Here is a 16,465-nt window from a genome sequence, read left to right as displayed (position 1 = left end):
TTATTTCTATCTATAGGTAAGGTATACTCTGATTTATTTTCCCAAGTACATATTTTATAATTATGGCATTTTCTTGCAAGGCCTACCGTCAGTGGCCACTGCTATAGAAAATCAGTTTTTAAGGCCAAACTTACACTCAAATTCAGAGATGACTGTATTTTCATATAGAAGGATGGCCTTAATTTTTGTAATGAATTAAAAATTAATTCCTAAATGAGATGATCAATTCACATTGTTATACTTTTGATAGATTTTTCTCCCTCTCAAAGTATACACAACATGCTCTGTGACAAGATCTGTGGAAACTGACTATGGTTAAAGGACAAGCAGAGCCAGTAAAATGCTTGTCTATTCAAGTTTGCAAATGTCCAGTTCCATCAATTTTCCTTCTTATGTGGAAAAATAGGCACGACTGATCACAAACTGCAGCTTTTACCTGGGTATAAAACAAAATGCCAATCCTTTGGCACCAGTCTGTATACACACAAAAATGGCTAAAGTCTTCAGTTGTGTTTTTCTTCCACCAGCTTTGACAAACTGTACCCTGGCATTGTTGAGCCACATTCATCATCAGACAACGAGGAAACGGCCAAGAGTTATGCCATTGTTGGGATATTGGAAAAAAAAAAAAAAAAACTCTGCTGGAGGAAAATAAATTTGAGATTTTGCCATATGCTGTTAAAGCCAAAATCTTTTGCAAAATTTCTCAAATTGAAGCCATTCCGCAATATTCACTCAACAAGCGTTTAATGAACAGTGTAAGTGGAATTGTTTTTAGGCACCAAGACTACAAAGACTTCTAAATGCTTCCAGCCAAATTGAGCCAAGGAGCGGAATCAGGCGACAAAAATCACGGAGGCGACCCCCGAAGAAGGCAAGGAGGGGTAAGAGCCTTCGCGCTCTCTCCGGACCTTCCCTAGAACTGACTGCTCAGGTTGTCTGAAAAAAAAAGCATTAAGATTCCAGAGAACAGAGTGAAAACAACCACAGCCCTAAACCAAAATATTTAAGGCTGAGAGTAAGGCAGAAAACGATATTATCTCAAGATTTCTGCAGAAGCGAGTAAAACCTTAACTCCCGCGATTCCGGTAGCTTCCGCTCCGCAGTCCCGAAGCTCCGCCCCACAGGCGGCCCCCGAGGAGAAAGGCCCGCCCTTTGGCCCCAGACTGCCTGCGGGCCACCAGCGCGCGTGCGCAGAGTCTTACATCACATCCGGCGCCAGGACGCCCGATTCCGGAAGGGGCTGAGTAGTTGCGGCGGCCGTTTCCGTCCTGTTGATTAGTGTTTCTTCCTTGCCGGAGCGACTGGGTAGACCGCGGCGTCATGGTCGAGGTAAAGTGACACTTGGGTGCCCAGGGGCCATCTGTTCTGGATTATTTTTCTTTGGCGGCGGGCGTGGGGGATCGAGGGTGCTGGGAGTCAGGGGAGAGTAGTGGCTGCGAGGGGAGGCTGTTTGGCCGAGGCCGGGTAGTCTTTTAAGGTTTTTAGGGAGGCAGAGAAGCCGGATGAGAGCACAAGTTGGAGGTTCTGTGTGGGCGGGAAGCCTGAGATAATTCCTCCAGTTTTCATTTGGCCCTTGGGCACTTGAGCTGGGCACTGTCCCCTGAGGCGGGGCTTCTGTCGATGTTCCACCAGTGGTACTCGCTGCCTGCTGGGTCGAGTCGGTGATTCTGTGTCTTAAAAAACTGGCGGTCTTCTCTGGTCTTCACTTTTTGTCTTACTAAAGCTCTTCCCCGGGAAAACCTGCCATTCTTGAATTTTTGCATTTTCCGTTAGCTTGAACAACTATTAGCAAGCCTTGTTCGTTTTATCTCAGAATTCTTGACTTGTCCAGGCCCACTGCCATCACCTGAATTCAGACCACATCATCTTCCACCAACGCTGATGCATTAGCTCTTAGGTGGTCTCCTTGCTTCTGTTTCTGTCACCCCTCCCCCACCCCCAGTAAATTGATCAGTTTAAAACGTAGGATGTTCGAGCTTTTCTTGCTTAAGACCCTTTAGTGGCTCTGTGATCTAGAGCAAAAATGCAGACCGTTGCAATGGTATAAAAAAAAACTTATCTGGACCTTGTCTATCCTTACAACCTCATCTTGCATCATCAATCCACCCTCTCACTGAACATACACAGCTGTACTGCAGGTTCTGGCATTATTTCGGTTACCGAACGCCTTTGTATTTACATGGCCTTTTCTCTCTGCCTGGATTGTTCTTACCTCTATTTTGTGCAAGGCTAACTCCCTCTCTGCTTAGCTGCCACCTCAGAGAGATCTTTCATTACCACCCTAAGGTCTTCCTCTGTCCTCTGTCTCAGCCCCCTGCTTGTTTCCTTCATAGCACTTATTAAAATGTGGAGTTAACTTTGTTTATTTTTATTTGCCTGTTTCCTCTTGAGCACAGGGACCGTGGCTGCCTTTCATCATTCTGTTGTTAGTTTCTGGCACAATAGCTGCCACTCAATTAGTAGGAGTTCAGTAAATATTTATTGAGTAAATGGCTAATCTCAGGCATCACTCAGCTGGTATATCTAGGACTCTGGCCCAAGAGGAGCTTCTTCCTCTTCTCTGAACTTGACTCTTATAGCTTGCTACAGATAGCTGTGGTGAGTGGTACAAAGCTTTTTACATATTTAAACATGTAAAGTGTATAACTAATTTGACTTTAATTTAGGTGATGGTATATATAATTTGTAGCTAGACATGTAATTATACTCTTTTATTCTAGGAGGTACAGAAACATTCTGTGCACACACTTGTGTTCAGGTCATTGAAGAGAACCCATGACATGTTTGTGGCTGATAATGGAAAACCTGTGCCTTTGGATGAAGAGAGGTACGGATAGTTCCTTTTCAATTGCTAGAATATTTCAACTTATAATATTGGGGGAAGAGAGCAGGGAGAGGGGAAGGTTTAAAGATTAGTGAGTAATACTAACTCATAGGATATCTATTCAGTAATGAGTGGTGTTTGGGCATAATTTAAGCTGATTTAACTTTATTTTTTTTGGCCTTATCTTTTACAGTAAAAGTCCCATTAATTAATTGCATTTTACAAATACCCAGTAATTAGGAGAGTCCCTTTTAGGCATTATATTTTATAATCAATCACTTTGTATGTGCTTTCAGCTTCCTGCTGCTCTCAGAGCCTTGCTGAGCTGAAATTGTACCTGGCCAGTACCTCTACTCCCATCTTTTCTCGTTAGTATGATGAAGATTTTTGAGTGGTGGCATATTTTTGGTTCTACATCTCCAGCTCCAGTCTGGGATTGCATTATGTGCAGTGTTCCTTCTTTGTCCTTTACCCTTCTTTTAAAATCTACCTAATTCCTCAAACAAGCATTTATATTTAATTTACCAAGTGGACTATCCTTAAAAGTAGCATAATAAGTGCATTTGTTTCTAAAATGCTGAATTAAGTACTTGGATTAGTTTGAACTAATCTTTCTAGGTATATCCAGGAAAGGTTACTATAGAAGCTTTTACTGTATTTTTATATTTAGACATTTGAAGGAAAGTATACTGACTGAGGTTTTTTAAAGGATATATTAGTTTCTATATATTTTAAAATCAGTTAGACCTTTGATAAATCAACATGAAAGTTTTTATATAATTGGTTAACAAACTAAACTATTACTTGACTTAATGGATGCTATGTGGTAGATTGTGAACAAAAGTGTGGAAATGCACTTGGAAATTTTTAAAAATATTGTTTAACTTTAAAATCTTAATAGTAACTTTTTCTACATGATTAGGCAAACTTAAGCTACTTAAAAACTTGTTTCCTGGCTATCTGTGAATATATTTACATTGGTGAATATATTTAAAGTACTCAAAGATACATTTTTATGTTTATAATTTTTAAATAGTCACAAACGAAAAATGGCAATCAAGCTGCGTAATGAGTATGGTCCTGTGTTGCATATGCCTACTTCAAAAGAAAATCTTAAAGAGAAAGGCCCTCAGAATGCATCAGATTCATATGGACACAAACAATATCCTGCCAATCAAGGTGCGTATGGCATTGTCAGAAATGTCAGGATTTATATGTGAATTTTAAAAATAGAAAAATGAAATGTCTTATTAGTGCTTCTTCTAGAAGGACTTATTAGAACCATACCCTATTTAACAGCTTGATTTCCTCATTGGAGTAGTGAGGGAGATTATTGGTTGGTGGATTTTTCCCTTATAGGAAATTAAAACAGTGGTATAGTGATGGCAGAAATTCTTCGGGTATGGAGATAGTCATAGTGGAGACTAAAGGAAAAATTCCTAACCTGTGGGGAATTTTTCTTTCATCTATCTGTTTTGGCTATAATTCAGAAAGATGATATTAAGTACTAAAATTGTAGTGAATAAAGATAATCCAAGATTCCATAGGAAAACCGTTTGTTTGGAAGATAAACCTGAGTGGATTATTACTTGATAAGATGACCTCTCTACACACCATTGCTATGTAGCAAATGTACAAGCTTTCTTGACATCACATCAGCAAATGATCAAGGAACTACCTGTGTACATGGTCTTCAGAAGGCAAAGCAAAAATGATCAACTTACCTTATTTCTGAGGCTTGGGCTTAGTTGGGAAAATTGAGGTATCCAGTTGATAATTTAATATTATTTAATTCATTAAAAGACGTGATACTTGTATATAAGATAATTTTGCCACAGGTGAATTTTCTCTTTCTCTCTCTCTCTTTTTTTAATAGGACAAGAAGTTGAATATTTGGTGACAGGTACACATCCGTATCCACCAGGACCTGGTAAGTAGCTGTTATATTTGAAAATGTCTTATTGTCACTTATATTTCCATGACTGAGCCAATAATATGATTCCCATTGCCTGTAAAATATAAGGTAAGCTCAATAACCAGGCATCCAGGCATAGCTTTTTAGATGATAACTAAGTTTCACATTCATTCATTCAGCAAACGTTCTTAAGCACCTATTTTTTTTCAAGCACTGTGCTAAGAATTCAAAGACAATAAGACTGCTCCAGGCTAAGACAAGCTTATTACTTGGAAGTTTAGTCGGACACATAAATATCACTAAGCTTATAAAAGTGTTAGAAGTGTTAGTATAGAAGCAGGTATGATAGAAACATATCCTGGGTGTGTTGTATGTGAAGAGGAATTAGCACACAAATGGAGTGGCCAGTGTAACAGGGTGGAGGACAAAAAGCTTAGAATATTCAGGTTCTAGTAATTTTAGAGGACGGAATTCACCATATTCAAAGTGTAGATGAATTGGTGCTTCTTGTTGTAGGAATTTACATTTACCCTTCGACACATTCTGTTAGTATTTGGGGAACTGCTTAATTTTTATATTTGAAGGTAATATCCCAAGATAATAGAAATTTAACTTTACTGTCTTCGGCTATGTTAATATTAAGCTGTTTTGATTAAATATATGAGATGAATTTGAGATATGTGTTGTTGGGCAATATTTATTGTAAAAGAATTAGAAACAAAAGACCTACAAAATGTAATAAAAATTTTTGTAATATCACCACCTGGAGATAATCACCATTACCTTTTTGTTATGTATTCCTCCACTATTTTACTGTAAATGCATGTAAATGGAAGCAAAGATAGATACTAAAAGGAGTTGATTTTTTTTACTTCAACAGGGGTTGCTTTGACAGCGGACACTAAGATCCAAAGAATGCCAAGTGAATCAGCTGCACAGTCCTTAGCTGTGGCATTACCTACTTCTCAAGCCAGGTAGGAGATATTATGCTTCTAAATAACAAAGATTTTGAAAGCAGAGTTTACTGTTCACATTTTTTCTCATTTTTAAATTTGTTTCTTTGTAGTTACGTATTATATGACATTTTCCTTTACCAGTGCTTACAAAAACTTAAAATATAGTCAGGCTGCAGAACACGTGACTGGAGACATTAATTACTTAGAATATGGTGTTTCTTTTGCCTCAGGGTCGATGCAAACCGTAGTGCACCTGCTGGAGGTGAATACCGACACCCTGGGGCTTCTGACCGGTCACAGCCTGCAGGGGCGGTAAGTTTGTCTGTGTCAAATCACATCACACTGTGGGTTTCTAACTTTAACATGTTGCCTGTTTCCCTTTATTCCAAGATTCTTACCTTAAATATTAAATAAATGAACATTTTCCTTGGACTTGTTCAAGTAAGTAGCAGCCTGAGCTAGTTGCTAATATTTCATAGCCCTAAAATTTAAGTTGCTAGTGAATTGACAAAATAAAGTTCTGTTAATTCTGTGTCTGCTTGCACGTTGGACATAACATTTATTTTGTTGAAGATAATGTGATGTTGCTCTTTATTACCCACTATTAAAAATGCAAGCACGGTTATTCTGAAGCTTGTATTAGTACATGTTAGATACGAAAGTGTTTTTTTATTAAACTCTCAGTTGCTTTGTACGGTTAGAGTTGAGTGCTATTAGTATTGTAATATTCACAGGCTATACAACTAATATCTTATAAATGAGCATTTAGAAATATTTGTTTGTAAGTAAACGGCAGCTACTGTTTTATTGGTGAAAGTAGTTATAGAAAGAATAACTGAAAATATGCAGTTTGCTTTATTATGCTGTTACTTGAAGTAAGTGCAGTCTTTACTTCCTCAGTTTATTATGCAGTTGCTTTGTGAAGTGAATGAATTTGTAGTCTTCCTACCAGGGTCTTTAGCCTCCATTCACAACATCTGCCCAGGCTTTCTGCGTCCTTACGATATAACATAAGCTTCTTGAGGGCAGTAACTTTACAGGCTTCAGTGTTTTTTGGATGGATGGATGGGTGGATGCTAGCAGTAGATGGTTATATCAGCTAGTATACCTTTTAAGACAGTATTAAAATACTTTTGTGGGAGATAAATAGAAGGAACTTTCAGTCTCTCCTTTGTAGTATGAAATCAATAATGTTAAAATATGACAAAAGCAACGACATTAATGCACATATATTTACTTAAATAATAATGGGAGCTTACATTTAGCATTTACTACTCTGTTACAGTCTTCATAATAACTGTATCAGGTAGTTGCTGTTATTTCCATTTTACTAATGAGGCACAGAAGTTACATAATTTATACCCAAGGTCATTAGGTAGTAATGGACAGAGTTGGGTTTTGAACCCGTGCACAGTGATATGTGCTCTCAATGTTAAGGTTCTGCCTCTCTGAGATTTTTTAATTGTTTTTTAAAGTTAAAATTAACATATGGAAAATACAGTTCTGATGGGAAGTCTTAGACTCATTTTCTAAGTATGCAGATATTTTTCAGATATCTTTTTTTCTTTACTTAAGGAAAAAAACTTTCCGCCTTTGACTTTACATTTTTGAATTGATAACATGAAACCTTAGGTAAGATATCGTTAATAATAATCTAATCTATTCTATATCTAGGTTGTTATGGACGGTGGCAATGCCAAGAACTCCGCACTGATGGCTAAAAAAGCCCCTACAATGCCGAAACCTCAGTGGCACCCACCGTGGAAACTCTACAGAGTGAGTGAATCTGTATATTATTCCACTACGTGAAACATGATCGCTGCTTTCCAGTTAAACAAGAGCCGAGGAATGGAATAAGAAGGAAACAGAGTGAATATGAGAGCTGGTAGAGTGATCTGAGGTGGGGTGGAGTGAGGGGCTTAGACAGTATCCTAAAAGATACTTTGGGAAGGAGACTTCATTAAATGGAAGCTATACTTGTATTTTGTATAAAATACAGTATAAAATATTGATAGAAGGCTACTAAATGGAAAGCAGACAGAATAAATTTAGGAAAGTGTTCGAGGTGTTCTATGTGAAGTCCAAGGAGAAAATCCATACATCAGGACATTTCTATGGCCCTACCAATTATCTTTTTAATTATAGTAAATTGAAATGATTCAAAATGTACCAAATCTAAAATAAAATGTAAATAGTAGGAAACGTACAGCTAGACAAATTATCATACCTTAGGATAGACTTTCTTTTGGTTTATAGATCTAATAAATCTTAATAGATATATAAATTTGGGTAACCACTACCACAATCTGGATAATAGAAGTTCCATTTATTCAAAAACACCCCTGTGCTGTTTTCTTACAATCATACCCTTTCTCACCCCTGCCAACCATTCATCTTTTTTCGATCACTGTAGTTGTGCTTTTCAATTGTACCATATTTAACATAAGTGTGATGAGTTGAAATTGAATAAACTTTAGCTTCTGTGTAGTGAGCCTGCTCACTCTGCCTTTTTAAATGCAGGTGATCAGTGGGCATCTTGGCTGGGTTCGATGTATTGCTGTGGAACCTGGAAACCAGTGGTTTGTTACTGGATCTGCTGACAGAACTATAAAGGTAATAAGGAAGCAAGAAAAAAGTAAACATGATTTTGTGTTTGCCATGTAATTTTAATGTTTTATTTCCTCTGGTGGGAATTGCTGTTCCAGTTCTCTGATTTCTTAGACCTGAGTGTGGAGTAAAATGTATTATCTATACCAGTTAAAAGTCCCGAATAGGGCTTCCCTGGTGGTGCATTGGTTAAGAATCCTCCTGCCAATGCAGGGGACATGGGTTCGAGCCCTGGTCCGGGAAGATCCCATGTGCTGCAGAGCAACTAAGTCCGTGTGCCACAACTACTGAGCCTGCGCTCTAGAGCCTGCAATCCACAACTACTGAAGCCCATGCGCCTAGAGCCCATGCTCTGCAATAAGAGAAGCCACCGCAATGAGAAGCCTGCGCACCGCAACGAAGAGTAGCCCCTGCTCACTGCAACTAGAGAAAGCCGGCGTGCAGCAATGAAGACTCAACGCAGCCAAAAATAAATAAAATAAATAAATTAAAAAAAAATAAAAGTCCCAAATAAATATCTGTTTGAAAAGTGGTATTTAAGCAACAGGTTTTTTCCAAACAGTACATGCTGACTATTTACAACTAATTCCTTCATATTTTTTTCTCCTTCTGGTTACAAAATTAAAGCATGCTTATGTATAAAAAATGTGGAAAATGTAAAGGAGTATAAAAGAATACAGACCCAGGGCTTCCGTGGTGGCGCAGTGGTTAAGAGTCCGCTTGCCATCGCAGGGGCCCTGGGTTCGAGCCCTGGTCCGGGAAGATCCCACATGCCGCGGAGCAGCTAAGCCCCCATGCTTCAACAAAGAGTAGCCCCCACTCTCTGCAACTAGAGAAAGCCTGCGTGCAGCAATGAAGACCCAATGCAGCCAAAAATAAATAAATTAAATAAATAAATAAAAAAAAGAAAAAGAATATAGACCCATACATAATACTACCACTGTCAGATATTTGAATTTTCTTTTTAACATTTATTGCTGTGTATGTGTATCTGCATTTTCTTCTGAGTTTTTTTCCTGTGTATATAAATGTGTATCTTTAAAAAATCATGTTTGATAATGTACTTTTGTTCCCAGCTTTTTTTCAGTTAATATTGTGTCAAAGGCATATCCTTGTCAAAAACTGAACATCTTTTTTTAATTTATTTTAAGTATAGTTGATTTACAATATGTTAATTGCTGCTGTACAGCAAAGTGATTCAGTTATGCATATATATACATTCTTTTTCATATTCTTTTCCATTATGGTTTATCACAGGTTATTGAATATAGTTCCCTGTGCTATACAGTAGGACCTTGTTACATATTCATTCTATATATTATGGTTTGCCTCTGCTGATCCCAAACTCCCAATCCATTCCTCTCCTGAACATTTTTTTAAATGGTTCCATAGTATTATATCATTTAGATATTCTATAATCTATTTTCCTTTTGTTAGGCATTAAAGTTTTTTAGTTTCCTGATTTTTCACTAACATAAGTAATGCTGTAATTAATATGTGCCTAAAGCTTTTTCTGTATTTTAAAGTGTTTTGTTATGATAGTTTCCCAGAAAAAAGTATTAAAGGTCAGATATTCTTGAAGTTGACACCCAAAGTTAAAAATTTTTTTCCAAAATGGATGAATTGATACTTGCAGCATGCGAGAGGATCCTTTTCAACACATTGCTTGTGCTTTTTAAAAAATATCTACTATTGTGATAAGCAGAAGTGAATATCTAATCTTTCAAAAACTGTATATAAAATTTATAGTGATGTTGAAGTTTTTGATACCTTTATTTGCTACTTTTAGGTTTTTTTTTTTTTTTAAGTTGATGCCATCCTTGACTAATTTAATACCTCAGCATTCATACTTTTACTATCAGTGATATCCTTTATATATTAAGAATATTAACTTTTTGTCATCTATGCAAACATTTTCCCAGTTTGATCATGCCCTTTAATTCTCTTTTCCCTGATTTTATTTTTGGTGATGGGGTCATTTTGCAAACTTTTATATTTTTATGTGTTTTTATCTTTCACTTTTTGAAGACAATTTTAACATCAAGATTCTAAAAATTTGCTTTGGAATAATAAACAAGAAGAAAAATTAAATATTTTTTGATTGCAGATCTGGGACTTGGCTAGTGGCAAGTTAAAACTGTCATTAACTGGGCACATCAGTACAGTGCGTGGTGTGATAGTGAGCACGAGAAGCCCGTACCTGTTCTCCTGTGGAGAAGACAAACAAGTCAAATGCTGGGATCTTGAGTATAATAAGGTAAGCGTGGAGTTAAGGATTGGAGACATTATGAGCCCCTGTTTATCTTCCTAATTGTAGAAATTTTAACTTTCTTTCTTTATTTTTTAGGTTATAAGGCACTATCATGGACATCTGAGTGCAGTGTATGGTTTAGATCTGCACCCAACAATCGACGTGCTGGTGACGTGTAGCCGAGACTCAACTGCACGGGTAAATGGAATAGAGCTGATCTGTACATATATTGCATCTTACAGTATGCTTATTTGGTCCTAAAGTCATGTATTTTTTGATAGAGAATTTAAAGATAGTTGCCTTGACCCATCAATACCCTACCTAGTCTTCATCTTCTGAGTTCTGTGGCCCCACTATGTCTATAATTGGGAGGCCCCGCCCCTGACATGTGACCTCTCACATGCCAGTGTATCACCACAGCTGTGGTCCATTAGCTGTTTCATTCAGTAGCCCCATTACATCCATCCTAGTCAGTAGGTCCCCTGATCTTTTAGCTTTTTTCCCCATTGGCTGCCTCCTGTCTACATTCCCCAGCCAACTTACAGAGGATTATTTCATTTACTCACTTTCTTCATTATATTCAAGGCAGGCACACAAAGTTGTCGAGTAGATTCCCAGGCTTGTATTGATCTAGTTACCTGCCTGAGATATGAATACCTGTTCTCTTTGATAGTATGTCTGTTGTGTTTTGATAGATTTGGGATGTGAGAACTAAAGCCAGTGTACACACGTTATCTGGACATACTAATGCGGTGGCTACAGTGAGGTGTCAAGCTGCAGAACCACAAATTATTACTGGTACGATCGATACTTTTCAAGTTTACAGTATAGTCATATCAGAGTGCATTATGATTATATACTTTTCATATTTACTATGACTCTTGCTTTGTGTTGTATATACAGTGTTTCTGTGTGCACTTGAAATTTTTTGTGGTAACATTTCATCCCATTGTTTTTATCTCATACTTTTTACATATCATAGAATCTTTGTATCAGGTAATGTCTGACTAGAAATTAGTGCTATTAGATACAGCTAAGCATTATTTTATAGTATCAAAATTACCAGTCTAGGAAATTAAAGTTAGAAGACAGAATACTCTCAGACTTTCAGAGCTGGGTTGAGTCTTGTTTTGCTTAAAATATGGTTAATAACATTGAATCTTCAAGACTAGAAAATAATTCCTTCCCGTGTATTTTATTAACTAAAGATTATTAGAGTTTTTTCCTTCCTCTCCACTAGGGGATGACATCATGTATTTGTTTTATTTGTTATTCACATTTGTTCTAGTTATTCAGATGACAGTGCAACAAGCGTTTATTAACATTTTTTTAAGAATAAAACTTAAAATCAACCAAATATTTTGGAACTATAGAAAACAATTAGCCAAGGGTTAATTTGACTTTTATTTCATATATATATGTCTGTGGAGGAATGCTTCCAATCTTATTATATTTAACTTTCACATTCTTTTTTTCTGATCTGTGTGTATCTTGGGGATGTGTGTGTATTTTCCTTACAGGAAGCCATGACACTACAATACGATTATGGGATTTGGTGGCTGGAAAAACAAGAGTCACATTAACAAATCACAAAAAATCAGTCAGGGCTGTGGTTTTACATCCAAGACAGTAAGTGTATTTTCCTAAGTAGCTTCTTTCTTCAGTTCTTAGTATAATACAGTAATATCAACATGAATACTACTTTGGTAGTCATTTAGCCACTGTCATTTTTGCACCTGTGCCACATATGAACATGCATTTCTCTTATTTTCCTTGTGTAGTATTTTGCTTCATGGCCTCTATAAAACAAGAAAAGCTTTCTACATGGTGAAAATGATGTCAAATGAGATAATACGAATAAATCATGGTTAAAAGTTGCATGTCATAATTGAAGCTAATAGTAGCTATATTTAATGTTTTGGACATAAATATTATTAGACACTGAGCTATACATAGAATAGTTAATTCTTAAGGAGGAAGTTAATATAATAGGAAAAAATAGTAGTAATCATGAACGTTATAGTTAGAGTATCCTGAGAGATGGAGCATAATATCACAACCTGTTGTCTATGAAACTATATCACCTGGCACTTTCCTGGTCACAGTCATATCTTGCCTCTCCTCCTCTCTTTCCCACTCTGCCTTAGCTTTATTTTCACTCTTGTCCTTCCTCCCTTTCGCTGTCTTTCTCATTCCCTTTATTCCTCCTCCTCCCTTTCTCTCTTCCTCTTGCCTCTATTTCTTTCGTTTTCTCCCTTTCTTCTTGTTCTCTCTCTCCTCTCTCTCTCTGGCTTCCTTTCTTGCTTTCTTGAAAATAGTTACATCACCCCTTGCCCTTTATGTGAGTTTAGGGTTTTGTATGTTTATTGCTTTAGCTCAGTGTAGAGCATCAGGGAAATGAGAGGAAAGTAAAACTTCAACCTAGGACTTAACGTACATTTAAAATAATTTAAAAATCTGATTTAACTTGGAACAAATATCTTGATACTCTTATCTCTTGGTATGACGATAATATTTTGCTAAAACTGCATCGATCCTGACCACACATGCAAAATACAACCATAATCAGATTTTTAAAAATCCACCATTGTATTTAACTTGGTTTACTTTATCATTAATTCTTTATCTTATTTCAGTTACACATTTGCCTCTGGTTCTCCAGATAACATAAAACAGTGGAAATTCCCCGATGGAAGTTTCATTCAAAATCTTTCTGGTCACAATGCTATTATTAATACACTGACAGTAAATTCTGATGGAGTGCTTGTATCTGGAGGTAAAATGAGATTTTTATGATAAATATGTTTTAGTCTGTCTTTTTTTTCTTTTCGTGAGTAAAATTTCTAAGTCATCACACCTAAGTATTATAGCAGAACTTGCCTGTTTTAACGTGTGTTTGAATGTTCACGTGTGTTCATGCATATTCATAATGCACATAGCATATTTCATAGTTTAGCTCTCTTTTAAGTTCCCACATTGATAAATCTAAGTTAGGGGTTTATGCCAGAAATCGCCTAAAGTTTGGTGTGTGTTCTGGAGTTGAATGTTGTTTTGTGGTGCTTTTTGAGATCTATAATAAATGCTGAATTAAGTACAAATGAAAGTAGACAAACTGATATTAAGAGGAGCTTGAGTACCTGCATCTTATATATCTTTGTAGTAGTGACTGCAGTTACTACTGTGATGCTTAATAAACATTTGTCAAGCTGAATTGTTGAGAGGAGACCAGGTTTAACTATATCTTTCCCTTTAAGCTGACAATGGCACTATGCATCTTTGGGACTGGAGAACTGGCTACAATTTCCAGAGAGTTCATGCAGCAGTGCAGCCTGGGTCTTTGGACAGTGAGTCAGGAATATTTGCTTGTGCTTTTGATCAGTCTGAAAGTCGGTTATTAACAGCTGAAGCTGATAAAACCATTAAAGTGTACAGAGAGGATGATACAGCGGTAAGTTCTCTGTTTCATATACATTGTAAAGTATAATAAAATAAATCAGCCGTGCCAATTTTGCAAGCGTTTTCTCATTTTAAAGTTACTGAAATTATCAGAAGGGAAAGTAATCTTTATAATATTAAAGTATTTGTCATCTTGAATAGTGTCTGCTCATAGATTTCTTTATTGGTTTCATTGATGACAGCAAATCCATAGTTTTGATTTTATCTCAACGTTCCTTATTAGAGTTATTGGGAAAATCTTACACTAAGAATCACAGCAAATAAGTTGATTACTATGCAAATTAATTCTAGAATCATAAGCTTTGGTGTTATTAGAATGTCTAAATAACAATTTTATTTAAAATGAAAAACCATAAACTGAATTTGTAGCGAATGCATTCATCCTTTATTAGATTCAGATAATGCCAAAAGTTTGTCACTTATCTTAAAATTGTTAAAGAACTGCTAAATATATAATGCCAAGTAATATAATTTTGAATAAGTGCCTTATTTTTGTTAGAAAGGAGCCTATTAAATATGAAGCAGACCAGAAATACTTTGTTTTAACTTACTCACTTTTCTATTTTTAGACAGAAGAAACTCATCCAGTCAGCTGGAAGCCAGAAATTATCAAGAGAAAAAGATTTTAATGTGGCATTGTCTTCATGGTGGTTCCAGTTTTGTTTTTTGTTTCTTTTTTAGCTTGGTGTTGATGAGAATATCCAGTCACTTGTGCTCTGGCTAGGAATATAAAGCAAAAACTCACATGCTTGAATCATTGCTTTTTCATATTTTACAATGAAGAGGACCCTCTCCCCATGTTTTTATTTCTAAAATAAACAGTTTGAGATCCTAGGAGGTAAGATGCAGATATCAAGCATATGTGGGTTTGTTGAACATAACTATCCTAAAGATAGAATGATTTATCACTTTTATTAAAACACACTTTTTTTTTTTTTTAACTTACAGAACTGCTTACTGTAGTAGGACATGTTTTGAGGGGAGCAGTCTTTCTTTTTAATCCTTTAAAAACTGGTATCTGTGACTGATAATTTGGGATTAAAGGATTTGAAGCGTTAACTTCTGTATGTTTATTCCACAAACAGTTTTTGAGTGCATGTTCTGTAAAGTTCTGCACTAGATACTGTTCAGGAAGTAGACAGGTGAGATGTGTCTGTCTTTTAAGACAGGGGTCCCCAACCCCTGGGCCATGAACCAGTACCGGTCCATGGCCTGTTAGGGACCAGGCCGCACAGCAGGAGGTGAGCGGCGGGCAAGTGAGTGAAGCTTCATGTGTATTTACAGCCACTCCCTGTCACTAGCGTTACCGCCTGAGCTCCACCTCCTGTCAGATCAGCGGCGGCATTAGATTCTCATAGGAGTGCGAACTCTACCATGAACTGCACATACAAGGGATCTAGGTCGCACGCTATGAGAATCTAATGCCTGATGATCTGAGGTGGAGCTGAGGCGGTGATGCTAGAGCTGGGGAGGGGCTGCAAATACAGATTATCGTTATCGGAGAGGTTTGACTGCACAGAGACCATAATAAATCAATTGCTTGCAGACTCATATCAAGACCCTATCAGTGAGTGGCAAGTGAAAACAGGATCAGGGTTCCTACTGATTCTGTATTATGGTGACTTGTATAATTATTATATATTACAATGTAGTAATAATAGAAATAAAGTACACAATAAATGTAATGCGCTTGAATCATCCCAAAACTATCCCTCCGACCCCATCCTCAGTCCGTGGAAAAATTGTCTTCCTTGAACCTGGTCCCTGGTGCCAAAAAGGTTGGGGACTGCTGCTTTAAGACTTCCACTTTAGTAGCTTATTACAGAAATGCTGTCATAGAGGTACCAGCGAAAAGCCAGGATAACATAGAGGAAAAGCCCATTTATTTTCCCTGAGGAGGATTATGGAAGACTTCTTAAGAGTCAGCGGTGTTTGAGCTGAGCCTTGAAAGAGGTCAGAGAAGAAAAAGGGTACTCTAAGATGAGGTGTGAAGTGACAGACCAGACATGTGAGAGGTGTGTGTCCCAGGAGTACAGAGTTGTCTGTTGTAGTTGAATGAGAACAGCTGGTGGTGGCAGGGAAAGCTTGTGTTTTGAGTTTCAATTGTATTCCACAAGCAGTAGGTTACCAGTATAGGTATCAAACCCTGGAGAAATAACTGGAGATACCAATGGACGTATTTGAAGCTATAGCAAGGGCTGCAGTCTCTTGTGAAGACTTCATAGAAAAGTGTTATTTAAGTTTCTGATGCCCGTGCCTCTTTCTGGCATATACCGAGTTTTACAAACCCTTTCCTTAGGATCCTGATTCCCTATCAGGCAAGAAAATTTGTCACACTTCACTTTCTATAGTTAGAAAACAAAATTACAGGAACAATCAGTTTAAAATTTGTTTCAAATTAAGAAATAATACCATAATTTTGAATAAGCATTTCCAAATATACATATCCCATC

The 16,465-nt window shown here is 36.9% G+C and overlaps 1 protein-coding gene across 2 annotated transcripts; it reads left to right on the top strand.

The window, feature by feature from the left end:
- Window positions 1-1,221: 1,221 nt before the first annotated feature.
- PLRG1 (pleiotropic regulator 1) lies at window positions 1,222-15,071 on the top strand. Of its 2 annotated transcripts, XM_036853533.1 has the most exons (16): window positions 1,222-1,332; window positions 2,724-2,830; window positions 3,124-3,195; window positions 3,864-4,006; window positions 4,704-4,757; window positions 5,623-5,716; window positions 5,929-6,010; window positions 7,373-7,474; window positions 8,219-8,311; window positions 10,413-10,562; window positions 10,653-10,754; window positions 11,252-11,354; window positions 12,077-12,185; window positions 13,193-13,332; window positions 13,811-14,004; window positions 14,582-15,071. In XM_036853533.1, exons 4-16 carry the CDS (start codon window positions 3,877-3,879, stop codon window positions 14,639-14,641), a joined length of 1,413 nt encoding a protein of 470 aa, XP_036709428.1. In that variant the 5' UTR covers window positions 1,222-1,332; window positions 2,724-2,830; window positions 3,124-3,195; window positions 3,864-3,876; the 3' UTR covers window positions 14,642-15,071. The 2 variants fall into 2 exon arrangements, with proteins under 2 accessions (XP_036709428.1, XP_036709427.1); XM_036853532.1 differs by lacking the exon at window positions 3,124-3,195.
- Window positions 15,072-16,465: the final 1,394 nt, after the last annotated feature.

The sequence above is a fragment of the Balaenoptera musculus genome, chromosome 5 (assembly GCF_009873245.2).
Source record: "Balaenoptera musculus isolate JJ_BM4_2016_0621 chromosome 5, mBalMus1.pri.v3, whole genome shotgun sequence".
Lineage (NCBI taxonomy): Eukaryota > Metazoa > Chordata > Mammalia > Artiodactyla > Balaenopteridae > Balaenoptera > Balaenoptera musculus.
The sequence above is the reverse complement of the archived record's forward strand: the minus strand, read 5'-3'. Positions and strand labels throughout refer to the sequence as shown.

What these genes read in the sequence shown, in the direction of transcription:
- PLRG1 (XM_036853532.1), top strand. An exon ending in TTACCTACTTCTCAAGCCAG is followed by an intron (nt 5,717 to 5,928) that starts GTAGGAGATATT and finishes CTTTTGCCTCAG; the next exon opens with GGTCGATGCAAACCGTAGTG. An exon ending in ACAGAGAGGATGATACAGCG is followed by an intron (nt 14,005 to 14,581) that starts GTAAGTTCTCTG and finishes TTCTATTTTTAG; the next exon opens with ACAGAAGAAACTCATCCAGT.